General features: G+C 44.6%; 2 protein-coding genes across 3 annotated transcripts in view; one reads left to right on the top strand and one right to left on the bottom strand.

The window, feature by feature from the left end:
- The first annotated feature begins 4,853 nt into the window (after nt 1-4,853).
- LOC135397745 (peptidyl-prolyl cis-trans isomerase-like 1) lies at nt 4,854-7,454 on the top strand. The gene is made up of 4 exons (XM_064629340.1): nt 4,854-5,009; nt 6,293-6,447; nt 6,980-7,048; nt 7,148-7,454. The coding sequence occupies exons 1-4, from the start codon at nt 4,954-4,956 to the stop codon at nt 7,375-7,377; spliced, it is 510 nt and encodes a 169-aa protein (XP_064485410.1). The 5' UTR covers nt 4,854-4,953; the 3' UTR covers nt 7,378-7,454.
- A 2,471-nt stretch (nt 7,455-9,925) lies between these two features.
- Nucleotides 9,926-18,823, bottom strand: part of LOC135396446 (helicase ARIP4-like) — a 48,723-nt gene continuing 39,825 nt past the window's right edge. For both annotated transcript variants that reach the window (XM_064627411.1, XM_064627410.1), the window contains exons 14-17: nt 17,192-17,340; nt 14,370-14,537; nt 12,879-12,922; nt 9,926-10,483 (exon numbers count right to left, since the gene is read on the bottom strand). In XM_064627411.1, the coding sequence (XP_064483481.1) occupies nt 10,301-10,483; nt 12,879-12,922; nt 14,370-14,537; nt 17,192-17,340 (544 nt within the window). In that variant the 3' untranslated portion in view covers nt 9,926-10,300. The remainder of the gene's footprint in view (nt 10,484-12,878; nt 12,923-14,369; nt 14,538-17,191; nt 17,341-18,823) is intronic.

The following is an 18,823-nucleotide window of genomic DNA, read 5'->3' as shown; positions in this document are numbered from 1 at the left end:
CCCCCCACCCCACCCCGTGGATTGAGTCTAGTAATGCTCGCGCCTACCGGTACACACTTTCTGACTGATTTATTGCACTTGGCACCAGAAACCTTGCCATGGTCAACTCCAGAACCCAGTGAACCGGACATCATTCGTATGTAGCTCTTCTCAAACGGTCTCCGCACACAGTGACAGTGGTAGGCTCTCTGTTTATTCCTCTCTAAATTTATGGCCGCCGAAAGAACACGGGCCATTCCGTTAGACCGCAGAACATCACGACACTGGGCTGACACTGAGGGAGCCGTGCTCCCCCATTCGTAAATGAGGGGGAGCCGTCGCTCCCCTTGCTCCCCCTGTTCCGGCGCCCCTGTCGATAACTACTTTTTAACTACAATCAGGTAGTTTAACTACATGTAGTTAACTACTGGCCATCACTGGAAAAAAGTGACAGCAGAAATGTACAACATATAATGAAAATTGGCTATACAGTGAAATAATCGCTTAGACACTTCTTAACCCTTTCGGCCCTGGCGTCGTCAAAATCGGACAGGTCAGAAAAAGTGCTCGTGCGGCTCGGAAACAAAATCGAAACCATTGGAAACGCCATAGAACTGTATGTTGGGCATCCCACGCGTCGACGGCATGAATTTTCTTTCGTTAGTCGCGTGCCGAGACGAAGACGAAGAGCTAAAAATGGCGGAGGTGGGTCGTGGTCATGAACGCGGAGAGGGTGAACTTTGTCATGTTATTGTGGGTTTCTCTACAGGGTGACGACGTTTATCTTTTTCTATGACATAAAGTGAGACCTACGAAACATCAATGCGTTGAGAAACTGATCGGTGCGCGCTTGCCTTTTGTATTCCGGGGTGTTAACTTGGGCGATTTTGACACCATCAGGGCTCAGTGGTTGTGCAAATAGGGCGCGTATGTCAATGGTTCATGCAGCACTTGTCACATAACTTGCGATCATCTCCTGCATTTTGGTACTTTCTCATGATTTTCAAATAGTGGCCTTTCAGACCATCACTCTGGGGGGAAAGGGGGCTCTTTCTCGAAGGACGTACATGACGGGGTCGGGGGGGGGGGGGGGGTACGGACATGCCTGGATGCTGGGTTAGGTCGGGGACGAGGCGAGCTAAGGTAAAGCAACGAAGGCAGCGAAAAGAGCACAGAAGTGTATGAGAGCACGCATAGTGAACTATCGTGATAATGAGAAGAAATGTGCGCTAGTATCACATCTCTTCTCAGCTGACAGCTTGACCAGGTGACAGCTTGCAACGATCTACAAGAGTGACGCACCATATTGATGCATTTCTTTTCGGAGTGCATACCAAAAAGCGTGTTGCTCATGGAATAAATTATTCAATGTTCGGGCCAAGTTTTTTGCAAGACCCTCACGCTCGGGATTCTGGATACACAGCACCCTGCTGTCTGTTTTGGGAAGAATACATTACTCAATGTCGGTGGAGCAAGCATGCCAAATGCTATGCAAGACCTATATTACCCAGTTGTCGTAAGTGAGTATAAGTGCAGCATAGAAAGCGTCGATAAAAATCCTAATCGTTGTAGATAAACCCTACGAAAACGATGCAGTCAAGTAAACCCTACGAAAATCTTTGGTTTCGTACCAATGGGGGGGGGGGGGGGGGGGGGTCCTCAAATATGTATCACGTGAAGTCTGTTTAGACTTCATATATTCATGCTGCTTGCATTCGAATACTTTCGTCATTGAACGCGCGGTCAGTCAGTCCTACCATACACTAGACTCGCAGCCTTTGTCTCCCATATGCCCCCCAGTCGACAACCATTGAGCCCTGAGCCCTGGTGTCCTGCTTTGATGACACGTAGCCATTTTACGAAATAACTATGAACTGAATATTTTCACAAACAAACAGTAAATTTTAAAAAATCTGGCTCAAAATAAATAATTCCAGGGCCGGAAGGGTTAAATTGTTTGACGTCGGTAATGGAGGTGATGGTACCGGGAAGGCGGTTCCACTCCAGCGATGTACGAGGAAGAAATGAATCGTGAAATGATCCATGACGAAAACCCGAGACTGGGAAAAAGACGAAAAACAGACGACACAACACAAAGTCTCAAACACAGCTAAAGTTTAATGGACAACCGCACACTTTTAACACATCAGGTGGGGGAGGAGGGACAGTGCAAAAGGCTCGCCAAAGCAGGGCCGAAGGTCACAGACGCTTTGCTGACACAGTTCCCAGCCCCCAAAATTGACAACGTTTCTCTCAAAAGCCTCCGACTGAGGTCGGACTCCCTGGCCTTGACAAAGGTCTCTTCCCATGTGGGAGAACAATTAAAGCAAACTTTGAGATGCTTTGCCAATTCCGACGACTGGTCCTCATTTTTTACCTTCGAAGCGTGCTCCCGGAGCCTGTCATTCAAGCAACGTTTCGTTTGGCCGATATAGTTGTCCATTAAACTTTAGCTGTGTTTGAGACTTTGTGTTGTGTCGTCTGTTTTTCGTCTTTTTCCCAGTCTCGGGTTTTCGTCATGGATCTTAGCCACCAGCTCGCTTGCTTTTTAACCATTTTATCTGTGAAATGATCTCGTCGAGCATGAAGGAATGCCGGGTTGCTGTCTGTCGATGTCTTACGACAAAGAAATGGGCAACTCTGTGTGACCAAAATGGTAGTTTATGTCTATGTATTTACGAGGCTGCGAAAGTGGAAGCAGTATTTCGTTTGGCCGTGGTAACGGATTTCACTCAGTTTCTAAGAAACCACTGTTCGCGCTATGAAAGTTTCTCGATCTCCACTTTCCAATGTCTTTGCTTTGCCACACATGCGAACCTACTATGCCAGGTTGATGCGGTACATTTACGGATTCTTTTTTTCTTTTGAATTCGAAAAGAAGGCACTTTGTGAGCGCATAGATGGAGTAAATGGACACGCTCCAGTCGCCGTGACATGTACCTTCCAGGAGGTCGACGGGACCTTCCTGCCTGATCTGACGTGAAATCGGCCAGCTTTTCCTTTAGTTTTTTTCCTCGGCGTCTGAAAAATTGCCCAAAATTTGAAATCCTGAAAATAAAAGAAGTAAAAACAGTATGAAAAAAAAAAATATAAAGTTCTGGCAAAATATAAGCGAGTCCAAAATTGCCTGTTTAGTCGTTCGGGAGAACTACAGGGTGTGCGCAGAAAAACGTAACCCGCATTTTTACATGTAACTCGTTGCCTACTTACCCGAGGAACGTCCGGTGGCGTATGATGGCGTATTTATGCGTGCGAAAGCTACGAAAAAATCCTGGAAGCCATACTCAGCGCAAAAAAAAAAAAAAAAAAATAATAAACAGAGCGCGAAAACATCGGCTTCCATGCATTAGAATAGGGCGGTCATTACAGTGCATGGTCTTGCATGGCTGTCTCAGGAGAGTTATGTGGTTATGTGCGCTAGGGGCACTACCGATGAGCATCCATGTGGGACATCGTTTCGATTTCTGCACCGATAGCTCCCCTAGCGGTACCTGAACACAACTCTCATGCGTCCGCCACGTTGCCATATTCTGATGCACGGAGGCCGACATTTTCGTTGCTCTGTTTATTTTTTAAGCTGAATATGGCTTCCACGATTTTTCTGCAGATTTCGCACACGTAAATGCGCCATCGTGCGCCACCGGAAGTTCGTTAGGTAGACAACAAGCCAGGAGTTGGTCTCTTACAGTCCTAATACATCTTGCGTTTTTGAGTTAGACCGAAGAAAAGCTATTCCACTTTTTATTGATACGGTGAACACTCGTATTCCTATAAATCTTAGCCACTGAACAATGAAATGTTAGTGTTTATCTCCAGTGTTTGTACGTATGTGTAAACAGAGTTGTGTCCCCGCGCATGAGAGGAGTGATGAAACCACGTGACGAAGCATATATGTTCACCCGCAGGGCAACAATAAGGGGGTCATGAAAGAACTGATGTTCTGAGGCTGGAACAACATAGAAGGGACAAATACATACATTCAGTGACCTTCATCTTTCATCGTTAATAAACGGGTGCTCGGTCCCAAACAGGAAAGGTGACGTGGTGGTATATTGCCGTTGTCGTCCTCACAGAGGTGGGCAACGTCAAGACTAATGCTCCGTGGGATTGTGCGTCCTATAGGCCGACTTATAAGGGAACTGTGTCGACGTATGTCTGACAGCGTCCGAGGAAAACCCAGGAAAAACCTTAGACAGCACAGCCGGCACAGGGATACGAACCTCGGTACCCCCGTGACAGGGCCAGCACGCTAACCACTCAGCCACGCGAGCCGGTGGAAAGGCACGTGACCAATGACGTCGCTCCCCAGGCGTGCTGCAAAAGACAGAAACTGCGGGGCTGCGCAGACAGTTGACCTGAGTGGATGGCGTATTCTTCGAGGGGGGGGGGGGAGGAGAAAAATAATGAGAAAGCTGTTCTTCTATTTCAGCAAGCCAAAATTTTGCATCACTTGTTCGACTTCGGCCCTTCTGCCGTCTCTGGCATGAAGAGTCCCAGAGAACGCTTCCGAAACTACAGAAGCACGACGGCGTCTGACGCCAGTGGGAATGTTCCTAAAAACTCAAGTACGCACACATAACTTTGGGCTTTGTGAGAGCATGTAGGGGAGTACTGTCGTTGACCTTTCGGTCAGCACTGGTGGGGCGGTTCTGGAGAAATATGCCGAAGAAAAAATAAAAAGAGGACACATCATGATTGTGATAGCGTGGCGTGCGAGAAGTCACTGACAGATACGGTGCGCTCCCTTTTGCGTACTCGGCCTTGTAATGCTTCGTGAGTTATCTCTAGAATGCAATAGTTTTTTTTTGTCCCTGTACGGAAATTTTCTTAGCCAGACCTTGGCCATGGCCAGACTACAGCCTACAGCTACAGCTGGACCTGGCAACACTGTCACGCCTGCCTAAAATTAAACATGGCGGCATAGATGATGCCGCATGCTGGCTGAGGGAGGAATTGAATTTACAAGTTGAAAGAATGGCGGGAATACCGGACAAATCGTGGCAACCTCCACTCGTCACCTTAGAAACAACGTAAGGTGCCGACGTGCATGTCTATCCGTCAAGCTGTTACTCACTAACTCACAAATCTAGATCTGCCGGTACACACAGACATGCCAAAAGGCGACGTTGACTTCTGTCCATTGCTTGTGCTGGATGCGCATCTTGCTACATATGAGCACAGGCGTCTGTGTTGCATTATTGTGCAGGAAATCTATGACGACTTCGTAATTTCTTGATAGGGAACTCTTGTTTGTCGTGCATAATTTCTTTCTTCGCTTATCTGTTGTCTCAACAAAATGCTGTTTGCAGCTGTTTCCTAGATGTTCGTCCGAAAAATACCTAACTTGGGGCTGTTGCTGTGAAAAAGACTTTTCATTCATAGGTTGCGGTTGCATATCGTAGCTGAATTATACCGCATATTCATCAACCTTTCAATTATATACGAAAAACGTTTGGGCTAATCAAGGGAACGTTATTCAGCAAGGACTGGGACATTTTTTGTGTAAAATAAATGTTAGTAGGCACATATTTGTTTGGAAACACCCTTGTCTAGGACATTAGCACCTGGAAGAAATATTTGCATTTGAGCTGGTGAAATATGCGCGAAGTTGTAATGCTTTTCCCCTATGATTGTAGGAGTACAGCTTCTTGAATGCAGGGTGATGCATGAAAGACTGGCACTTTCTAATTCTATTTTGTACAGGAATACTCTAATTTGCTCTTAAATTACCCCAGTGGAGCTCGAGGAGTTTGAAAGCTTAAAAAATTTGCCTGCCGCTCGTGCTCACACATCCTGTGAAAGTCTGAAATTTCAGTGCGATATGCCAGAGAAAATAGCAGCACCAATGCACTCTTTGATGAAACTGTGAACACTGCAGAATACCAATGCATTTCTGTGGAATTAATCGAGCAACTGCATTATATTTGGCTGGATCCTCTGTACTTTCCATAGGACAGCACCACTTGCCTCACATTGGATGGGTCTGTGGTGTTGATCCAATGTTTCGCTGATGTCAGGGTCATAGCCGAGAACTTCTGACTCCAAAGATCACCAGACTTGACCTCACAAGGTTCTTTTTCTGTGGACTTATGTGAAGGAAAATCTGCACTGCTTGCCCTCTGACATCGATGTCTTTCCTAACGTTCTTGTTGCCCAGCAGATCTTCAGCAAACTGCTCTCTCTTATGTAGCACCAACCAGAAAACAGTGCTCAGAGCTGCAGGACCTCTCATTTCTTTACATTTACTCCCCCCTGTGCATGTTAACACGTATTTGTGTCAAACATTACAGCAAAAATTATTTTTTCCTCAAAGGATGGGCAATGTCACCTTAGAGCTGTACTGGAAGCATGCACCAAACACGTGCCGCAATTTTGCCGAGCTCTCGAGGAGAGGCTACTACAATGGTGTCAAGTTCCATCGCATCATCCCGGACTTCATGATCCAAGGAGGAGATCCCACAGGAACAGGTAACCCAGATAGCTACACCCCTCCCCCTTCTTCCAGAGCTGAACAATTTGTGGCTTTTTGTCAGAAGACAACTATGACCACGGGTGACGTTGCAGCCATGGAATAATTTTGCCCACTTGAGAGCTCGTAAAGATTTGTGTGATGCTGTGTAATTTTGAAGATCAAGTAATTTAAACATTCCTACTATACCTCCTATATGGTGCACAATGAAGATGTTTTTGCTGTACCTTGGTGTACAACTGGTGATTATGTGCTACTCCCTGGAGCTGTGTGCGACCGATCACAATGGCCGTGTACATGCCTGACATGTACATGTGCTGGACGACGTGCCTGAGCCTGTAGTCTTTGAACTTACTGTTTCAACATAGTGCTCTATGTGGTGTCGTCTGTGTTTGTCTCTTTTAGTGCTTTTATCGTCAAAGTCTTTGAACACAAGCATTGCCTACAACACATGCCTACAGTTAGCTAATTGCGGTGCCATACGCAAGGATCAGCAAAGTGAAGGAACATATTATTGTGTGTCTCTTCCAGGTCGAGGTGGAGCGTCCATATATGGAAAGACCTTTGCGGATGAAATTCATCCAGAGCTCAAGCACACTGGTAAGCCTTTGCGTATCCCAACCGGTAGTACAGACAATACATGCACACTGTGTACATGCTGAAGGCTGTTGTCAGCAATAACTATCAATTCTGACACAGGTGCAGGTGTACTGTCCATGGCCAATGCCGGCGCAGACAGTAATGGCAGTCAGTTCTTCCTTACCCTGGCACCCACACAGTGGCTGGATGGAAAGCACTCCATTTTTGGACGCGTTTATTCCGGAATGGGCATCGTTCAGCGCATTGGCATGGTCCCCACGAATGCAGATGACCAACCTTTGGAGGATGTCAAGATTGTCCGGGCATACTTGCCCAACATAAGGACATGACATTTGCTTTAGACTCATGTACATCATCATCAATGTGTATGTGCTGCATTTTTCACATTAAAATGTGCTTTGTTAGACAGGTAGTTTCTAGTGAATTGATGTCCTGCGTGAAATAAGGGTTGCGGCTGTCCTCAGTACGGTGCTGTAGGACATTATGGCAAAGCAAATGGTTAAATATTTGGCTATACTCTCTCTGGAACTGCAGAAGCGGAGCAGTTGTTTGCAGTGTTAGTACTGACACATGTGGGGTTGCCCAACTCTTCATAGACACTGGCAGACTGTGGGGAACACAACTTTATTTGATGACAATGATTGAGGAGTTTCATCAAAAGGGGCGATACCCTACCCCCTTACTGGTGGTGATGTGGGAAATGGAGTAACGAGTCGCCTCACAATGAGGACCGAAGTGGGGAACACTAAACAACATGTGAAGTCCTTAAAGTGCGACTCCGCCACAGAATCACCACAAATGTTGTGGTACATAAAGGGTGTTGCACGAGAGAGTGACTTGTATTTATTTTTAAAAAATCGACTAGATAAAAATGGTAAACCTTCTGCATGACACTTTTGAAGGTTTTTGCCATCCAAACAGGGGTTTGCATGAGTGTACCTCATTAATTAGGCTGATGTAAATTTGAAGTTTCAATTAAAGTTTAATCATAATTTAAAGTTTCTTCATCTATGTCCCAATTATTTGACACCCAAAAACCTGCCGTCTCTGCAAGAGCTCTTTCAGATTTCAGTGCCTGCACTATCCCCACGACTCGAAGACACTCCCTCTGCGCATGGAAACAGCATGAGAAAAACAAAAAGGAAAAAAAGGGAGGGCACAGTCACGTATTTTGCCTTTGCAAGCTCATCTGTTAGCAGCCATCAGTTACTGATAATCACTGACATGGGATGTTCTATGCTGTTTTCTGTGTTGTCCTTTCCTCCTCCCCATGCTTTAGGCTGGGCAACCTGGACGAGCGACGGTTTTTCCGGAGGTTATGTGTTTTTGGTGTCAAATTTTTGAGGAAACATTGTGGAAGATCCTGTGTTTGTGACTGAAATAGTGTTGTGGTCATGGGCTTTCTAATTAACGCAAAAAAAAAGAAAACTACCTTTCCTTGGTAAATTTTTTATTTGAATTAAACTAATTAGACTAATTAATGAGGTACACTCATAGAAAATACCTGTTTGGGTGGCCAAAGCTTCACAAGTGTCATGCAGAAGGTTTCCTATTTTTGTCTCACGTAGATATTTAAAAATAATTTGGGGTCATCCTCTCGTGCAACACCCTGTGTATTTAGAGCCTGAAGTTTTAGGGTTTTACCCGATCCTTCCCCGAAATAGCACCCCGAATTGAAGGTTCAACCTTTAGGGTGAAACCCGATTTTTACCCGGCAAATTCCCCTCACTGGGATGTCTGTAGGAATGCATTAACTTGCTTTTTTGACAGCAAATGCAGTTAAATCACCATTTGTACCAAACCACTACGATTAGTCTGAGTAACTGAGCCCGATTTATCCCCGAATTTAGCATACGGGGAGTTTTCTCACCCGAATTCGCATGCATGTAGTGCACACGTTTATTTACCCGATTTTTAGCCCCCAAATTTAGAAAAAAAAAATTTCCCGAAAACTTCAGGCTCTATGTATATCCAGGGGTAGATCTAGAGGGGGGGCAGTCAGGATGTCCTGACCCCCTACTCAATTTCTGTCTTCACATAGTGTTTAATTGACCTCGACTGTGCATCTACCGTGCTGGGAAAGGCTGGACCCCCCTCTCAGAAACACCCTGGATCCGCCTGTGTATACCTGTACTCTTTCAGTTGCCAGGAACACGTATACGAAATAGCTCGCTCCAAAACTGCAGATTTTATTCAAATGAATTTCTTACGAAGCGGGTGCGCCGCCCTGTGAAGCGAGAGGCCACTGAAAGCAACAGTGGGCTGACATATTCTGCACTGCTTCTTTTATCCTGCTTATGTTTCGGACAAAAAAGAAACTTTTTCTAAAGCGTATTGTGAGAGCTTTATTGGATAGGTCAGATTGCCAGGGATGCTGACCAGAAAAAGCTATCGAATCTCGCGCCGCGGGCTACAGGGCACCAGTTGACAATAGCGATGCGTCTGCATGTAATTCATTCTCACAGTATTCGTTTCTATCCCATCGGAATCGACACCATAGTGGTCAGTTGAATATGTTACACGAGTGGTTGCGGCAAGAGATCTCGCTACATGGTGGAACTATGTGGAGTGCCCTTTTTTCTTGTGTGCTTGGTCTTCTTGAACTGAAGAGAACTATTGTGCCCGCAAAGCAACAATTGCTCCGATATCAATCTGGAGATAGTAAAGACACAACTATGTTGTTCCTGTCTAGTAACTGCCAAATTTAATCATGGAGAGCTAGAAACAGGTTCACACGAAGCAGAGTAGTGTGAGGGACTAGTTCATGCCCTGTCAGCACTCTCTGAACAGATTGTGATTTCCTCACGGTGCAGCCAGATTGTCCAGACAAGTCAAAAGCCAAGTAACTATGACTCCAAATAAATGCCTTAACAGAAGGACTGTGTAAAACCATGGGCCTTTAATGCATCAAAGTTTGATCCACAGAGACATCCACGTGTGGGAAAGGAATGTGAACCAGTGTAATATGTACAGCGCATTACGAGGGGCCACTCGAAGGAAACTCGCCTCCTTATGCAAGATTTGCTACACACTACATCAGTTAAGAATAAATATGCCACAATTTGTTCCCCCAAGGAGACGGTCCAGGTATATGTACAGTCGTTCACAATAGTCACAGTGGGTCACGATGCTACTCAAATTCATTCCACGTCGTTTCACCATTGGTCCGTCCCTATAATACAGTGCCTACTCTTGTACATCACTGCCACGACAAAGGTAAATGGAACATTAAACATGTTTGTTGATCTTAAATTAGGGTGCAACTGTCGGTAGAGTCTCCCTAATAGTGGCCTCTTCCTTAGGGTTTCCTCCTTTGCTCTCGTCGCTATCATCCGCACTGTCATCGTCCAAGTTGATCACCTCTGGTGCCTTCTCGTTCTGTCGTGCTGATGAGAGCTGGACCCTCCCACCACACTGCAGTGATGGCTGCACCACCTGAGAGGAAGTGTCCTACTATCATTTTCGTATTCCTAATGAAGATGAAGTTGGCTGCACTGCAAATTGTGAATTTCAATGACATCTTATCAAGTGTTTTATATTTTTGTAACACGCAATGTGCCCAGTGAGTAAGGCCTCAAACTGCCGTTTCCCCCATTATAACAAGGAAAACAAATTCCAAAAGTGGATGCCCAAAAATGAGTTGCCAGGCTCAACTGCAGCAAAGTTGATTTATGAAAACCGAGCAAAACACAAACAAACTTAATGGCACAGACAAATGATGATGGAAACCCAGAGAATGAGGACAAAACAATGCTGACAAGCCATCAATCATCTAGAGCCTGAAGTTTTAGGGTTTAACCAGTTCCTTCCCCGAATTGAAGGTGTCTCTTTAGGGTGAAACCCGATTCTTATCCAGCAAATTGCCCACATTGAAATGTCTGTAGGAATGCACACTAGCTTGTTTGACAACAAACACAATTACATCACTGTTTGCACCAAACCAGTATAGTTTGTTTGAGTAATAGAGCCAGATTTCTCCACGAATTTAGCATACTAGGAGTTTTTCCATTCGAATTCGCATGAATTTAGAGCACATGTTGATTTCCCCGATTTTTACCCCCCCCGAATTGGGCAAAAAATATCTCCCGAAAACTTCAGGCACTAGTCATAACATTGCGTTGTTTCCTTTCAATAAATATATATTTCCCCCCCCCCCCCTGCGTTGTGTTTGAGATCATACCACAGGGACTTTGGATTGAGGAAGAGGAAAACAAAGGAGAGCTTTCATAACATGTTGCCACGACACTAATCAACATGACAAGCACTTCAACGGGTCATAGTTACTCTTGCTCATGCGACACGAAAATAAAACATTCTGCTGTTGCAAAACGTGCCATCTTAATCTTCTGAAACAGTTTTGCGGTATAGAATCTCCATGTGTGTGCAGAGCTGAGTTGTTGAATAATAAGCTGAAGTAAGAGTGATAATAGCCTTTTAAAATATTAGAGTCTAATCTCAATGATACGACCACGGATAATACGTACAAATTATTTTCCGGTTCTGGCCATAATGCCTATTCTTCCCATGTGTTAGAGTTCGGACGGTATGAACGCATCATCTTTCCTCTGCGGATAATACAAACAAGCTGAGGAGGAGACAGACGTCTGTGAGACATTTTCACAGACAAAAGTTCGATAAGTAATTGCCTCAGAATTGCGCAGCGCACGTGTGCATGTTTACATTTGACACGGGGGGTCCTTCCTTATAAACCAATGAGATGAGTTCGTGGTGAGCACAGGGGTGCCCTTCAATGTATTGCTCCATAGACGAAAGCAAAGCCGTGGCAAGACGCCGTGTGCACATGGCATGCTTGCGCCAGAAACAATACGGCACTCCTGGCGACACGCAGCGCAGCAACACTATGGAAGCACAATCACTCGTGATCGTCGCTGCTTTCGCCTTGCCGACGCAGGATGGTCGAAGCGCCGCAACTGGGGCCCTCAGACAGCAATGTCCCGGCAGTGGTGGTCTAGACGAACAGGCGAGACGCCGTGTGGCATCTCCTGTGCTGGCGCCAGAAAGAGCGGCATTCTGTGATTCGGCTGCGCCGCCTTTCATTCATCTCAGGGTAAACCGCATACAGGTGATCTTATGTGCGTCGACATGTCGATATTGCAGGAAAGATCATGATAAAACCTTCAAGCTAACTTCTCTGACTGCGAGTAGAGAGAAAATACGTAGCAAGAATGCGTTTCCTGCACTTTGGTGTGCTCATCTACTTCATCTCTGATCGTACGAATTTTGGATCATAAAAATATTTTTCGCGACCCCTAGAGTTTCTTATAATCGAGATTCTTCTGTATATGACTATATTTATCAGACTGGTCAGAGCCTGTCCTGCGTGCTTCGCTCCTTGTCTTCGTCGTGTCTTTGCGTTTTTCCCGCTCATAGACTGTATATTTAAGTTTACAGCACACAGAGGCAGCAGCACCATCTAAAATTCATAAAGGAACTAATGCTCACTGAATTTCAATAATGCTACATTGTAATATGTAACCCTTTTAATGAGGTTCTGTATTGAGCTAAAATAGTAAGTGCCGTCGCTCAAACCCGTCGCTAAAATCAACAAAATTATGTGGTCCGTAACATATTGTAATAGCCAAGGAGTTCGTACACGGTGGTGTCTCCTCTACACATGGCATCTCTATCTCTACAAGCAAGGAAGTTTCAATGATCCTTGCACCACAGCTCTGTTTATGTGTACTTCAACAGATTAACTGTGACGTGGCCAAAATATAAAGGCCATCATGATGATGATGATCATAATAAAGCAGCTTGACTCCAGTCTGAAAAGTTATGCCGGCTACCTCTGAGCAAACTGGATACTCACCCCAAAGGACTGTTTGTTACTGCTGCCACTACTCGTTCCTTCACCTGCAAAACACATTTTAATTTCTTGTCAGTAAAAACATTCGCAAAAATTTCAAAATGAAACATAGCAGCTGACAGGCCCGAGGCCACAAAGTGCGTGCCACAAAACAACAGAAATGTTCAGCAATAGATATGCAACATGTTGACTCATTTATTCTGAGCCTGTTGAAAGTTTGAATTGAAATTTGTTCAAACAAAGAAATGCTATCTGTTTAAAACCTTCCTTTCTAAGCATAGAACAATAGCAGTTATAATATTGTTCAAGATCTATGTCAGTCATTCCCATATATCGGAGTACCGTTTTTAAAGTGCAAAAGTAAAACTTGAGGGCAGATATTTTCACAGCCACCGTTTTGTTGCCAAAACATTGCGAGCAGCACTGACAAATAGGCATAGTGGTGTCATGCAATCATACACAAACAGTCGAACACATGCACGATAAAGGGCTTGTAAGTTAGGAATTGGGTAAAACAATTCCAAGCTAGCAACAGATGGACAGTTTGCAACGTGCATCAGACTAGCACTTCACAGATGGATAAGCTTATGCAAGCAACTCCTGCAATATTTTGAAGACATGGTTAGAGATTTCCAAAGATTTATGGATAAAATATGTGACAAGAACATCATTTTTTCTGGAATTTCGTGTGCCAATCCTATAGCTCTGAATCTATGATCTACCCATCTCAAGATTCATAAAGATGGATCGACGTCCCACAGGCACATAATAGACTGGGTTTAAAGAAGCACTAAGGTGACCCCCAATATTTTTTTCGTTTTTCGGTGCAGAATGCTTCTCAACGAATAAAATGAGTTCCTGCGAAAGAACGATGAGCGTAGGTGACCTACAGAGGGAGTGCGAGGTCTCTGCTAAATGAATATGCTTTGTGCAGTGCTTCTCTGGGGTACTGAGTTTGGTTATATCTTATTATAGCGTGGTACACGGTTTCGTTTTGTAATTTAGCGGCAATGTCTGCTACCTTTAGTCACGTTCCGTAAATACTAAATTCGGATACAACGAACAAATTTGTGGTTCCTATGCGACCTCGCTATAAGGAGGTTCGACTGTATATGTATGACACCAGTGCAAGAAGTGACTTTCAATATCTCAGTTCTTCACTTCCAGCAAGAGTGGAGCATTCCCATAACCCTTATGAATGGATCATGCACAATAGGCATTACCACGGTTTTCGGTCCTTCTTGATGTATATTTAGGTACCAACACCCGCTTTATCAGTGCCTGAACATGATGAATATGATGATAAGATTGCAAAAATAATGCGCTTTAGTATTGCCCATCGGTTTTCTTCATTTTGGAAGGTACTGGTCAAATGTCAGTCCTTGCAAAGTCGCAGGTCAGACAGAGGTATTCATCATGGTTGTGGTTGGGATCCAAAGAGCAAAACTGCAATATGCTCAAGCTATCCATGCAGCTTTCCACGAGATGACTAACCTGTCTGTCCTACGGGTAGAGTCTCGTTGAGAGGAATCCGCACTGCAATGATGCGTCCATCAGGCACCTGGAGGAAGACACCGCGTGGGGTCTTCATCACGAGAATTTCTGTTCCAGGGGCAATTTCCACTGGGGGGTCATCTGAGTCCTTTAGCGGAATGGTGACCTCTGAAATTGTTAAATTTCTCTATGAAGAGTGTTTTCCTTAACCTACATTCAGTACAACCGAACCTCGTTAAAACGAAGTCGGTTACAGCGAATTTTCGGTTATTATGAATTTTGTTCTTCGCTTGGTTGGCCATGCTTTGGTTCTATGTGTTTTTTTTTTTTTTCTACAACGAAGTAATCTCCTCTATTTTCATTACATCCTTAGTTATAGCAAATTTTTTGCCCTGAATTTCATTTCGCGGAATGACTAATCCACGGAGATTAGCGATGCCGCGTACGTGTCACCGATGAGGCGAATGACCTCAGTGAGCATTCGCGTCCTAGCCTGGCGCCCCGCTCTGCATTCTCTTGCTTCCTCCTCACCACATCTCCACCTCCGCGCCCAGTCCTCCTCCACCCATGTGACCATGCGTAACGTGATTCATTCCCTCCAACTTCTGGCATTGTGGACAACCAACAACAACAGTGTGGGTACTGGTACGCCATGTCTCGCAAACGGAAAGCGTCTGCAAATGGTGGAAGCGTCTGCGGTGGCAGCAAAAACGAAGGCACGGAGAACTCTCGCGTGATCAGTGCCGAGGCGCTTAGCATGGTGTGGACATTAAAGGACTTCCTCTTGGAACACCCCAAAGCGTCAGAAGCAGATGTTTGCAATGGACTTCGTTGTCTCGACAAGGTGAGCAACATCGTCGTGCTCAATGCTATTGCGACGAGGCAACAAGTGATTTCAAATAAATATGCTTTTTTGAGTGCTCATTTTGTGTTGTAGCCTGACTGTATCATATCACAGCGTGGTGCACGCACTTGTTCGTAGCTTAGCGGCAATCTCCCGCATTTTCTGGAGACATTCTTGTAGTTCGAATTTTGGATACAACGAACAAATTCGCGGTTCCCGTGAGACTTTGCTATAACGAGGTTCGACTGTAACATGTTTCATCTCCACTGTCAATGGAGTATGCGTGCATGTTTACACGATTTGAAAATGAGCTTCAGTTCTGCTGTGCGTCGAAATATACTGTACACGGGATGAACCTTTTCGTAATAGCGCAACAATTGAGGTGAACATGCATGTACTATGCACGTTCCGTAAGTTTCAATATTTACATGAACGTTTACAACTTCCTACAATAATGTATGGCATGAAGAATGTAAACATCACATAACTCGCTGCCTCATGACCAGGGTCTTCATCTCGGGGAACTGCTGGTATCCCGCAGGGGAGGGGACGGAAGAGGAGGGGGCATGACACCCATATCTAAGGCCACTGGTTTTCTGCTGCGGCAAATTCAAAATTCCGTGGCACGGACATGTAACTTCCGCGATTTTCCGTGGCAAGGAGTCAGTGCCTGCTTGAAGCGGGAAACACTATTTTCTTGGATAATGTAGGTACAAAAAGTATTTTATAAACTTCAGCATTACATGATACCTTATGATCTCCTCTGACAGCGAATGCTGTTGTCAGCTACAATCATTTTATACCTGCTGAAAGATATTTCAGCATCTGCAAAGTTTATAGGAATTGACAAATACTTGATCGAAATAGACGCTAATTCCGTTCCAAAACTCAATTATCGCAGTATTTGCTCGCATAATTTGCACGCTTTCTCTCCTTAAAAATCGGAAGATTTAGGGGTGCACAAATTGTGCGGGAACGTTTGTTACGATATTCAAATGATGCAAAATTTAAAAATTTTAGTATGCTAGTCATATAGGCTCTCGCTAGGCCCGATACTGACGTTATGACATTGCGCGAGTGCAAAAGAGGCACCCAAATACTGCGCAACCGCCGACGGTCGGGATGCAAAACAGCGGCCCACTACCGCTCATGTACCGGTGAAATACGTCGAGACGCTGCTGGAAGACGCCACTAGTCCACACTTGGGAACCGAAAGCACGCTATGTTCGCAAACTTGTCATGTTGTGCTGTATGGTTTGCGGAAAGAAACGCTGGGTCCAGCGTTTCTCTCCGCGTTTCGTAGTTCGAGTGAAAGTATCGTCCATCACGTCAGTGGACCATCACTCGAAAGTGCGCGCAAATCAAGCAAAATCACCACAATGTAACTTCGGTTGCACTGACTGCATTGCAAAAGGTAATCGCTGCGGTCGCTGAGACGCGCGTGCCAGATATCTGCGCACGAAAATGCGGGCGCGCATATTACACGATTTTTTTCTTTGTCATTTTTAGTGCAAAATTTAAAAAAATATGCGATGCGCAAATTATCCGATGGCGCAAAATACGCGAGAAAATATGTAAAAGGGTTCGTGTACCTTGGAGCAGTTGGAAGTGTGCTCTTATGTGACGTTATTTCGCGCGTGAGCATGCAATACCTTTCCGGCGACGCTACACGTCGTAGCTCTCCACGTCGCGTCAGTCGCATCCTTCTACCCAATGGGATTTGCGCGGAATTCCGCGCAAAACGCCACGAAATTTCGAGCTAAATAAGGGATTCATATTGGATATATTATAAGGGAGTCATATTGGGTGTGTTTGGACAACTTCCACAAACATGATCTCAAAGAATGGATCTTAAGAGGCATTTTCTCATTTAACGCAGATTACTTCAAGAACAGAGTTTCAAGAACAGGTAGAACAGACATCGTCAGGTATCACCCAGAAACAAGTGGCGGAAACAATGATGGTCAAACAGACTCACTGGCAGGGATCCGCATACGTTGTACAGTCATGCCCTGGCGTAGTAGGGCTTGCATTACGTTGCCATCGAGGGGTCGCATTGGAGATGGGGTCATCTTGGTAGGTGCCACAAAAGTCACATTACCTGGCCGATTCTGCCATGTTTGGTACCTAGTAAGAAAGATTGAGCTATAGTGTTCTGTCACTTCTGCAGAAACTTTTCCCACAAGAATGAAAAAACCTAGGCAATTCAAGCTTATGACCTGAAACTCAAGGATCAAGGTGGGGCAGTAAATTTTTCTCCGAGCATGAGGTGAGACTAGAGGATGAATTATGAGCGTGTGTGATGAGAGTGAGGAGGTCATAAGGGTAAGTTGAGGACATATGCATACATATGATTAGCCTAAAGAAAATAAAGAATGAGTCATAGTAAGCATAAAACACGTCAAAAAATACATTTTCTAAAATTGACAAAATCACCCAGTGCAAGTTGTGAAGGCATACAGGAAAACAGGACGCACAAAACTTTGCTTTCAATAGTATTTCCTTGCACGTTCAGCTCTCTTAGATATGCTGCATGTCCATTCAGTTGCCTCCTCAGCCAATAATATGCATCATCATTATTAATGCATTCCCCTCCCCCTTTTATGTATTATATAGTTTTTCGCGAAGCAACAATTTTACAGGAAAATAAGGTGATGCATCACTTATAGATGTATTTTTAGATTGTTTAATTCTCTCACTGTCATACAACGGTGTTGAACGCTACATAATTATTTTTGAGTCATAGAATTTTGTAGATTCTTGGAAACCTCTTGATATTTCTGACACCACCACTGGCATCACCTAACGCTCTGTAGAGCCAATGTTTCCTACACATTTTTGCTTGAACTAGCCATATATTTTGGAGAGCATGATAACGAGAGGGCCACAACAAATTGCTCATTTCAGAACTCGATATTGCGGGCAGCTTTGGTGATGGTTATGCCAATGCCGCACAATGTCAGTGGAATTTTGGAATATGGGCTAATTATCGCCCTCAATACCAAGTGAGGAAGATGCCACAGTGGCAGTCACGCTTGGTTGTATCGACACTACATGCGACCGAATCAGTACTGTCTTTGATGGCATAAACAATTAAGGAAGTGGTATATTTGCACGTACTGTGCTATTATACAGCAGTAGATTGAACTGCACAAATGGTAGAAAGTAACAGGAAAGTAACAGGAGCTCTCCTGCCAATGTTGTCATTGTGGCCTGTCTTGCTGTCAGTGTGATCTTGCTGATCACCGTGTAACTCAAAGAAACTACACTTCCAGGAACTTAACTTAGCTAGGAAGACACAGAATATTTTCAGGCATTTTCACTCCTTTCAATAAAGGGCTTGCAAATAATGTGACCTATTGTCATTAATTAAAAATTCAGGCAGATTTTATGGCTCCTGAAGTCCGTTGTGTAGAACATGTGTTTATCACAGATATGTCGCACACCCACTGCCCTCGTCATGATCGTGAGGTGCAGTGATGGAGCTGCACAAGTGAGGTAATGGTACCTTTAGAGGTTTAGCCCTTGTTTTCATGAGGTGTACATAAGGACAGACAGCTTGTCAGGGTGATGACAAGGTATGCAACATCTTTCCACTTGCAGATATTTT

Source organism: Ornithodoros turicata, chromosome 6 (genome assembly GCF_037126465.1).
Source record: "Ornithodoros turicata isolate Travis chromosome 6, ASM3712646v1, whole genome shotgun sequence".
NCBI lineage: Eukaryota > Metazoa > Arthropoda > Arachnida > Ixodida > Argasidae > Ornithodoros > Ornithodoros turicata.
This window is presented reverse-complemented; position numbering and strand designations above follow the sequence as displayed.

Excerpts from the sequence above, each read along its gene's own strand:
- LOC135397745 (XM_064629340.1), top strand. The coding sequence starts at position 4,954 with ATGGCGGGAATACCGGACAAATCGTGGCAACCTCCACTCGTCACCTTA. Across the intron at positions 6,448-6,979 it reads AGGAGATCCCACAGGAACAG|GTCGAGGTGGAGCGTCCATA; the intron begins GTAACCCAGATA and ends TGTCTCTTCCAG. Across the intron at positions 7,049-7,147 it reads TCCAGAGCTCAAGCACACTG|GTGCAGGTGTACTGTCCATG; the intron begins GTAAGCCTTTGC and ends ATTCTGACACAG.